Raw genomic sequence first — 9,326 nt, forward strand, 5'->3', positions numbered from 1 at the left:
CTCTGGGACCCGCTGGAGCAGCGCGGGCTCTTCACCCGGCCAATGCTGGAGGAGCTGCAGGTGGGCCAGAGAGCGGGACACTGAGCACCAGGGGTGGCCCGGGGACGGTCCGCGTTTCCTGAGAGCCGGAGACGGGCATGGCGGGGTAGCTCCTGCATCCCCTGAGCCCTGGTGACAGGACTGAAGGGTGGCCCCCATGTCTCCTAATCCTGGTGACAGGCCTGAGAAGGGTGGCTCCGTGTCCTCTTGGGCCCAAAGGGGAACCCATGTCTCCTGAGCCCAGTGATAGGTCAGGGGGGTGGCCCCCAAGGCCCCTCACTCTAGTGACAGACGTGGGAGGGATTGTCCTGGGTCCTCTCAAGTCCAAGGGAGACTCCAGGTCCCCTCATTCTGGTGACAAGCTCATAGGGGAACTCCATGTCCCTTTACTCCTGGTGACAGGCCCAAAGGGATGGCCCTGTGTCCCCTCACTCTGATGACAAGGCCTGGCGTTGGTCCTTATGCAGATAAGATGTTTGAGAATCACCCCCCCAACTTCTCCCTTCTTGTCCCCAGCTCTGGCCAGTGCCAGGTGTAGGGAGTTCTCTTTGTGTCTGCTTCACAGTCTGATGACACCCTTAAGGTGTTCTTGTTTCCCCCCTTGGTTACAGGTGACAGGCCTGGAGGTGTTCTTACCCAATCTTACACGCTGGTGACAGCCCAGGGATGCCTTTTTGTCCCCAGGGGCCAGATTTGGGGTGCTCCCTCTCCCCCTTTCCCTCTAGAGTGCTCATCAGGCTGGGTGTCCCGGTGGTGACCGCTGTTGTTGGAGGGAGGTCAGGGCTGGGGCTCTGATGGGGGATTCTGGCTATTTCCACTCATTTTGCTGTTGTTTACCCTGTGTCCCTGTCCTGGGTGCGGATCCCACATTTCCCTGCTCACAGCGGTTGGAAGGGCTGCCCAGGCACTGCACAAACCCCTGTTCTGGGTTTTTCTCCTCTGCAGAGCGCTGGCAGCCGAGGAGAGCAAGCCCGGCAGCTGATCATTGACCTGGAGACTCGAGGGAAGCAGGCCTTCCCTGCCTTCCTCTCCATCCTGCGGGACACCGGGCAGGGCGACCTTGCTGAGATGCTGATCCAGGAGTGCGAATCCCGGCCGGTGCCACGGCAGCTGCCGGACCTGCGGCCCGTGGAGCTGGAGCTGCGGGAGGAAAAACAGCGTAAAAGTCAGTGCTGAGGGTGTGGTGTGTTTTTGGCAAACAGCACGGGGGGTGGCAGCTGGGATTCCTCTCACTTTGGGCAAGAATCTGGGAAGTCATGATTTTTATTATCCTGGTAGAGGTGACTGTTGGAAGAATCATGGAATCCTAGAGTGATTTGGGTTGGAAGGGACCTTAAAGCTCATCTCATTCCATCCCCTGCCATGGGCAGGGATACCTTCCACTATCCCAGGTTGCTCCAAGCCCTGTCCAGCTTGGTCTTGAACACTGTGGGGCCTTCACAGCTTCTCGGGGTAGCCTGTGTATCCTGCTTTTCAGCAGTGGAGCCTTTTGAGCTCAGACTCATCGTCTGTGTTTTTGTCCCATACCGTTACAGATGTGACCCCTCACGAACGTTTGTCTATCCCAGTGCAAGCTGAGAGTGAAAGACCTCGAATGCCTCCAGTGCTGGCCTGGGGTAAGCCACATTCCACTCCTAGAGCCACAGCATGCCAAAGGCTCGTTTCCAGTGTGGTGGGAAGGGGAAATTCATATGTGTTGGGAAAGACGTGAACTCTAGGAGGGTGGTCTTGTTGTGGAGTGTGGTGAACTGAATCCTGTGCCTGTTTTGTGTTGTAGGTTCTGCTGTTGACAAGAGGAGCCGTGACCAGGTTAGTATTTGAGAAGGCTGAAAGTGTTCCCTACTAGGCAAAAGCTCTGTGCCTCATGGGTGACTCCAGAAAATATGTCTGGAGGAGCTGGTTCTCACTTTGTCATACCTGAGCAATTGCTCCAAGGCTGTAACAGGGCCGATGGTCTTAGAGTGGATCAGTCATTAGCCAGATCCTCCTTAAGATTACCACAGTGATAACACAAATTCTTGACTCCTTTTGGTGAAGTTTGATGATGGTGCCTAAAAGAATTTTCCAGAAATGTCAACCTGCTGTTGGACATGCTACAGATAAAGCAGCAGCTGGTTTTCCACAAAGGCTTTCCCCAGTTTAGGGGGTTGTTTCATGTTCCCAGCTGCTGATGAGAAGATGTGTGTGGAGAAAGGGTGCTTCTACCCATCCCTAGGACTAGAGAAATTAAAAAGCTGTGAAATGAACCACTTTAAGGACTCCCATTCCTCAATGGCATTGTATCCTGCTGGATTAGCCAGCAAGCACTTGGAATAAGAAGGAGTTTAATTGTGACTTGTCCCTGCCAGGATTATGACATGAAAGCGGATCCCTGTGGACACTGCTTGATCCTCAATAACGTCAGTTTCTCCAGAGACTCGGGTCTGTCCACCCGAGAGGGCTCTGACATTGACTGCGAGAAGCTGGAGAGGCGCTTCAGGGCCTTGCGCTTCACTGTCCTGACCCGGCGGGATCTGAAAGCTCAGGTGAGGCTGGGTGTGCCCTGCAGATGCAAGGGATGAGAGGTCAGCCCCTGGAAGCAATGGGAATGCTTTAGGGGATGTGTCTTGTGTTGGCAGTGCACCAAAAACCTCCGACAAAGAAACAATGAACCACTTGCATCCTCTTACTTTATTGTTGCGCTGCAGTTGCAGAAGGGGAGAGGACCTTGCACATTTTCATCCTTCTGCATGAATGTTGAATCCTCATTGGGATTTGTAGGGATTTGGTGAGGCTGTGTTTTTGGGATAGCTTGGACAGCTGTGTCATGTCTATCTGTGCCATCCTTGGCTGTTACTGGAAGTGATCATCTGAAAGTAAAATATGGTTCTCTGCTCACCCACCAGCTCCCAGTCAGAAACAGTGGATTTCATCAGATAAATCACGTGGAAATGTGCTTTGGTTTGTGGTGCTGTGTTGTAAAGAGTGTAGAGAGGTGAAAAATCTGTGTGATTAAAGCAGCCAGTGTTAAATAAGGGCAGAGATGCAGAAATACTCACTCTCTGCCAATGGCTTTTGCCAGCTGTACTCGGGGCTCATGTTATCCTGTGGCAGAGGTTGACAGGATCCATGGCAGTGCAGTTAGAACAGGGCCTGGCAGTAACTTGTGGCTGACAGACTCTCATTGTGATGTTTTCCACACAGGAAATGGTGTTGGAGCTGCTGAAGCTGTCTCGGCAGGACCACAGTGCTTTGGACTGCTGCATTGTGGTCATCCTTTCCCATGGCTGTCAGGTGGGTTTGTCCCATCTCTCCCTTTGTTCCTTTGCTGTGGGAAAGGGTTAATTCCCTGTCCTGTGGTCTCACACAGGATGGGAGGGAAGTGGTCTGTCAAAACCTTGTTCTGCCATTGCAGTGCATTTCAGAGAGTTACACCCTTATTCTGGCTTAAAGAAAACAGGAGCTTCTCTGGTGTGGTCTGATCCAGTGGTGCCAGTGGACAAGTGTTTTCCATTTTGGAAGTTGGGGCTACTAATTTGGAGCTGCAGGGAGGTCCCACTCAGCCTCACGCTGTGGTGATTCAGTCCTTGCCATTCTCCAACTCTGACTGGGAGATGCTATTAGCAATAAAGCCTCTTTATTCCAAGTCAGTTCTTAAAGGATGAGGAGAAGCGTTGCTAGGAAAATGGTGTATGGTATGTGCCCTTTGTACCAGAGGATGAAGAACTCCTTTGCTGGAGGATGTGGGATATGAGTTGGATAACAGAAGTTGGATTGCTGCGTTTTAGCGCATTTCAAGTGTCCCTGGATGTCTCCTCACCCTGACTTGGCCACAGGGATTCCCACAAACACCAGGATTTGTTCTGGTACCTTTATGTCATGAAGCACCTGATGGGAAATGGGCCCCCTTGGAACTGGCCTTGCCTTCCCTGTCACTAGCTCCTGCATTTTCCTCTTGCAGACGAGCCATATTCAGTTTCCTGGAGGCGTTTATGGAACGGATGGAAAACCCATTCCCATAGAAAAGATTGTGAACTATTTCAATGGGTCCAATTGCCCGAGTTTGAGAGGAAAACCCAAACTGTTCTTCATCCAGGCCTGTGGTGGAGGTGAATCTTTGTGTTGGCTCCGGTAGCGTTGGGCTGCAGAGATGTGGTCAGGCTGTGGCTTTGGCTCCCTTTCTGTTCATTGACTGCCCCTCTCTCCAGCTTCTTCTCACATCAGCTGCCTCTTCTTTTACCATGTGCTGAGAGGCCGCTCCAGCTCTTCACACACAGTGAGGAATTTTGTATAAACTACCAATGACTTTGACTCAGCTGGTGCAGCTGAACAGCCAAAAAGCCTTACTTTGTTCTAGGGCCTTTTTCCTTTTCTTTTCCCATCTTTTCTTAATGTCGGATGTACAACTGTGAATCTCTTGGGTGGGATGGACGTCAGGAGCTGTCTTGTTGCTGCTTTTTTCAGAACAAAGGGATCAAGGCTTTGTAGTGGATTGTGATTCGCCTGAAGAGGAAGCTCCTGGGGGTTCCTTGGAATCGGACGCGACCCCGTTTCGGGTTTCATCGGATAATGTGGACGAGCCCGATGCCATTGCCAGTTTGCCCACACCTAGTGACATCTTGGTTTCCTACTCAACTTTTCCAGGTGAAGCAGCCTGTGCAAATCCTTTTCTGAGCATGGGGGAATTTGCAAAACAGTCGGAGCTTCATGGCCAAAGATAGGGGCAGTTCAGGACGACTGAGCTCTGGAGCGCTAGGAACTTGTTGGGATGAGAACAGCAGATGGGTTTTGGCATAACATTCTCCTTCTTTCTCTGAAGGTTTTGTCTCCTGGAGGGAGAAGTCGAGTGGCTCGTGGTATGTGGAAACCCTGGACAGTGTGCTGGAGCAGTATGCCCATTCAGAAGACCTGCTCAGCATGTTAGTGAGGGTAAATGTCTTTTTTGCTTTGCTTTTTGCTGATGAAGGAAATAGTCAGGGGTGTGATCACTTGGGGCATGGAGGCCTACACGCAAAAAAGGAATGAGGATATTGAGTGTTGAGTTTAGGGATGGGCTCATTGGAGGTACTGCAGAGAAGTTTAATTACAAAGAAAGTGTCTAGCCTCAATCTGCCAAAAATCATTGGAGGTTTCTCCAGTGAGAAGTAATTTTGGCAATACAGGCTTTAATCCTTCTGAAGAAATTGCTAAAAATGTCATGGCTTGTCCTATCCAAGCTGATGGGATTTGGGTGCTCCTGTAAGCTTGTCCTGGGGGTGGAGGAGCACAATGCACAGGGATAAGGAATGAGTCTGGCTGATCAACCTCTTCCTTTGTGTGCCTTGTTGACTCAATATTGCCAAAGTTGTGTACAAGTGTAGGTGCCCCAGATACTTTTTCTGTTCTCCATGGGTAGGAGAAAAGTCCAGTGTGGAGGGAGAGAGGACTTACAGAATCACCTTGTTGTTGTTTTCTGGTTGTTGCGGTGCTTCTTTGGCCACCTTGGCATGGCAGCCATTGATTGCCAGGGATGGGGAGAGCATCCCATTCCTCGGCCTCTCTTCTGTTCCCAGGTGGCACACGCTGTCTCTGCCAAGGGGAGGTACAAGCAGATCCCAGGATGTTTCAATTTCCTCCGTAAAAAATTCTTCTTCACGTGCCACTGACACATGGGCTCTGACCCCCCTGCCAAGCACTGGAGATTCTTCTGTGGATGAATGAAATCTGTGCCCACACGACTTGGTGTCAGTGCTCCCTGTGGATTTTGTCTGTGTGTCCAGATGTTTGTCTGGAGAAATGTGATCCACGAGCGTTGGCTTTGCCATGGAGTGGAGATGAGATGGAGATTGTGCTGTGCCGATGGGAAATGTGGGTGGAGCAGGAAGTCCCTTTGCTGGAAAACAGAGCCAGAGGAGAGCACTTCTGGCTCATCCTGACACAGCCACACTCGGCCTCAGAGGGTTTTTCTTTGCTGATCATGATCTTTGTGTCCTGTGCTGTCCAGGTAACTGATTGAGGGGACCAGGGTCTGATGTTCAAGTGAAATGGGATAATTGTCCTGGGTTGACTATATGATGCTTTTATCCCCAAATCGTCTCATTGGTTTATGCTGAATAATAATAAGTTTTGCACCTTTAAGACTTGTTGCAGAGAGTGAGAGGGGGGAGAGAAGAATCGCACAGTTCTTTTTTTTCCTCGCTCAGACAGAGTTTTGCAGTCAGTGTTTCTAATAAATGCAATTAAAGAGCAAATCTTTAGCTGTATTCCCTTGTCTGTTCCATCTCCTCATTGCCATTTCAGCACCTCCTGAAGGCTCCTCTGAAGTGGGAAGAGTAGGAACCTTCACTCATTTCTGTGCTGCTCTGTCTGGTCATTTACAATGTGGCTGTGCCAGCCTATGGAGCATCCTGATCCTTTTGAGGAGTCAGTTGGGAGTTACAGCAGGAAACTGATGAGGATTCATTGAAATACCAGTGCTGAGGTAAAGTTCTTAAGGAGCTGCTACCATGATGGCCTTGGGTCAGAAGTGCTGCATCTGTGTTGGATTTTGAGGGGGAAAAGCATCCTTGGAGCCACCCTTGGGAGATGCAGAGGCCTTAGGGTAGGTCTGTGGGAACCTGGGAATCTGCTTTTGCAGTCACTGAGTATTTCCACACTCTTGTGGATGCTGCAGGAGGAAGCCAGGGCTGCCCTGAGCACCCCAAGGAGGGTCCAGCTAGAGCTGAGGTGTGGCTGTGGTGGTCTTGCCTGTGCTCAGGTGTTTGTGAGATCTCATGGTTGTCTCCTTCTCTATTTCCCTTTTCCATCCCCCAGGGGAGTGGGGCTCTGGGGTGTCCTGTCCCATGTTATCCAGTTTTGTACAGAGCATCTGGGTGTGCAGGTGATCCCAGGGCTGATCCCATCTCCCCTGGACCTGTTCTCCTTCAGGAAAGGTGACCCTGCACTTTTTCCCTTATTTATTTCTCTGCTTCCCTCACTGGAGCCAAAGCTGATGATGCCCTCAACCTCCCAGATCCCATCGTCGCGCTGGCAGTTCAGGGGGCCCCCAGAATCGCCCTGTATGGAGAGACAGTGTGGGCCATCAGTCCTGGCACCCTGTTGGCACACCCCACATCCCACACAGCACCCACCAGTGTCATAGACAGGTAGAAGAATTATAAAAGAAAGGCCTTTTGAAATCAGACCTCGCTCTGCTAAAATTGCCAAAGCTGGCCAGTCATTTCTTCTAAGTGCAGCTAACAAGTGATTTGCAAGTTCCCGTGTGAAGCTATTTTGTGAATGAGAAGTTCGTTTGACACAACAATCTGTTCTGAGGGTGAAAAACAAATGCACCTCTGTAAACAATAAGATTTGTCCCATGAGAACCCAAAAAGGGAAAACAAAAACATATTGAGAGAGAGAGAGAGAAAATTTGGTTAGACTTATTCAATAGCGCTTACCAACCAGTGACCTGAATTTCACTGTATTGCTGACCAGTTAGGTTTAACACAGTGCCTTCTGATATTTCCTATAAATATGACTTTTGTGGATAAAGAATTTGCTTTCTGCATGAAGAAAATGGAGTCTTGGCTGATCTATTCCAACACTCCACTGCAGCTCCATCCCCTCTCCTCCTGGGCTTCTCATGGAACCTGTTGCCCTGCACTCACTGCTCCAGCACCACTCTCAATCCTGCTCTGGGCTGGGGGCAGGTGCCACCCAGCAGTGCCCACACTCACGTTGCATCCAGAGACGACGCTGTCGCCGCCGGCGCACACCACGGTGTCGCACACGAGGCTACACCACCAGTCCCACTTGGAGCAGCTCTCATAGTCCACCACGGGCAGCAGAGCCTGCTGCAGGGCATCAGCCAGGGGCCCACTGGCTGTAAGGACAGTCACACTTCACACTCTGCACAACCCCTGCCCAGGGACCCCTGGGGACCCTCCTGGGGACATCGGACATCCCACTTACTCCTGACATGTCCCCAGCCGGTGACACAGCAGGGATAGTCGTTGGACAGGATGTTGCCAGCAGCCGGCAGGCAGGCGGCACGGACGGTGTCAGTCTCCTGCACCTCCTCTGCCAGCTTGATCAGGGCAATGTCGTTGCTACAGGGGGACATGAACCACGAGGAAGTGGTCCCCAGCTTTGTTGCCCCCCACCCACTCCTGGATATATTCCATCCCTACATGACAAGGACAGAGTTCCATTTCTTGTGGACAATCGTCTTCTCCACACCCACAGCCACTGAACCAGGCTCGTCAGCCTCTGACAGGTCCTGCTTGCCCAGCACCACACGGTAGGTCAGGGAAGAGCTGCCAGGGACAGAGAGAGTGTCAGTCCCCATAAATATCTCATCCTGCATGGCACAGATGCCCCCAGCACCCCAACACCCACCTGATGCAGTGGGCAGCTGTCAGCACCCACTGGGGGGCAATCAGGGTCCCACCGCAATAGTGGCTCCAGGACCCAGAGCGGCTGTACTGCAGCGAGATCTGCGGGGGCAGAGGCACAGGGGCAGAGCAGGGATGTCCCCATCCCTGTCCCCATCCCTGTCCCTGTGCCCATCCCTGTCCCTGTCCCCATCCCTGTCCCCTCTGTCCCTGTCCCCATCCCTGTCCCCGTCCCCATCCCCCTCTGCCCCGGGCCAGGTCAGGTGCCAGGGTCCTGTCCCCCCTGCCCTGACCCTTCCCCATGCCCTGCACCTACCGTAGCCCAGCAGCACGACGAGACAGACGGCTCCCAGCATGGTTGTGCGGAGCAAAGGTGCTGTGGTGGGGCTGCTCAGCCCTCTTATAGTGTCCGGACTGCTGGGGACCTTGGAGTGTCCCTGCCTGCTGCTGACACGTGGGGACTGTCCCACGCTGTGGGCACAGGGGCTCCTCAGCCCCATTGCCTTCTCTTATCGCACTCACGGTCCTGCCTGGGAATGGCCACATCTGCCCCTCATGTGCTGGCACCATGCTGGGACACGGTGGGGACACCTGGCCCTGCTCTGGGAAGGGTCTGGGTCCCTGCCGGGGCACAGGGTCACTCCCTCCTGGGGCAGCCTCCCACCCATGATTCTGAGGGGCTGGGCAGCCCTGCTGCCCCCCAGCCCTAAGCACCGACTCCTCCAGGACACTCTCTGACTCCAGCCCCTTGGCCCCCTAGAGATAAGGCGCTCCCTTTCCTGAAAGGCTCATCACTGGGGATCTCTGATTTCCCATCAGTGCTTGTTCACCTTGTATACCCATCCTTGGCATGTCTTCTGCCAAGGTGCTTCTTCCTGGCTGCTGCCTTGGCTGTGGCATCATCGTAGGTGCCAGTGGTACATTCTGTGCTCAGGCAAGCCTGGGGGCGAGTGG

General features: G+C 52.6%; 2 protein-coding genes across 2 annotated transcripts; one reads left to right on the top strand and one right to left on the bottom strand.

The window, feature by feature from the left end:
- The first annotated feature begins 6 nt into the window (after positions 1-6).
- CASP9 (caspase 9) lies at positions 7-6,155 on the top strand. The gene is made up of 10 exons (XM_014309984.2): positions 7-60; positions 985-1,204; positions 1,575-1,655; positions 1,817-1,848; positions 2,388-2,564; positions 3,223-3,312; positions 3,980-4,127; positions 4,483-4,662; positions 4,838-4,947; positions 5,571-6,155. The coding sequence occupies exons 1-10, from the start codon at positions 43-45 to the stop codon at positions 5,661-5,663; spliced, it is 1,149 nt and encodes a 382-aa protein (XP_014165459.1). The 5' UTR covers positions 7-42; the 3' UTR covers positions 5,664-6,155.
- Positions 6,156-6,339: 184 nt separating this feature from the next.
- On the bottom strand, positions 6,340-8,728 carry LOC102039202 (chymotrypsin-C-like). The gene is made up of 7 exons (XM_031062932.1): positions 8,689-8,728; positions 8,377-8,485; positions 8,169-8,294; positions 7,951-8,087; positions 7,716-7,861; positions 6,975-7,053; positions 6,340-6,410 (listed from the first exon to the last, which is right to left on the bottom strand). Exons 1-7 carry the CDS (start codon positions 8,726-8,728, stop codon positions 6,340-6,342), a joined length of 708 nt encoding a protein of 235 aa, XP_030918792.1.
- Between the last annotated feature and the right edge of the window lie 598 nt (positions 8,729-9,326).

This window comes from Geospiza fortis, unplaced genomic scaffold (genome assembly GCF_000277835.1).
Source record: "Geospiza fortis unplaced genomic scaffold, GeoFor_1.0 scaffold353, whole genome shotgun sequence".
NCBI classification, from domain to species: domain Eukaryota; kingdom Metazoa; phylum Chordata; class Aves; order Passeriformes; family Thraupidae; genus Geospiza; species Geospiza fortis.

Bases quoted from the DNA above. Each gene is read 5' to 3' on its own strand.
- CASP9 (XM_014309984.2), top strand. The intron at 3,313-3,979 runs GTGGGTTTGTCC...TTCCTCTTGCAG, and splicing joins TCCTTTCCCATGGCTGTCAG to ACGAGCCATATTCAGTTTCC. The intron at 4,128-4,482 runs GTGAATCTTTGT...TGCTTTTTTCAG, and splicing joins CATCCAGGCCTGTGGTGGAG to AACAAAGGGATCAAGGCTTT.
- LOC102039202 (XM_031062932.1), bottom strand. From the start codon at position 8,728: ATGCTGGGAGCCGTCTGTCTCGTCGTGCTGCTGGGCTACG. The intron at 7,862-7,950 runs GTAAGTGGGATG...CTGTCCTTACAG, and splicing joins CGGCTGGGGACATGTCAGGA to CCAGTGGGCCCCTGGCTGAT. The intron at 6,411-6,974 runs GTGAGGGAAGCA...ACTCCTCAAAAG, and splicing joins CATCATCAGCTTTGGCTCCA to GATCAGGATGCTCCATAGGC.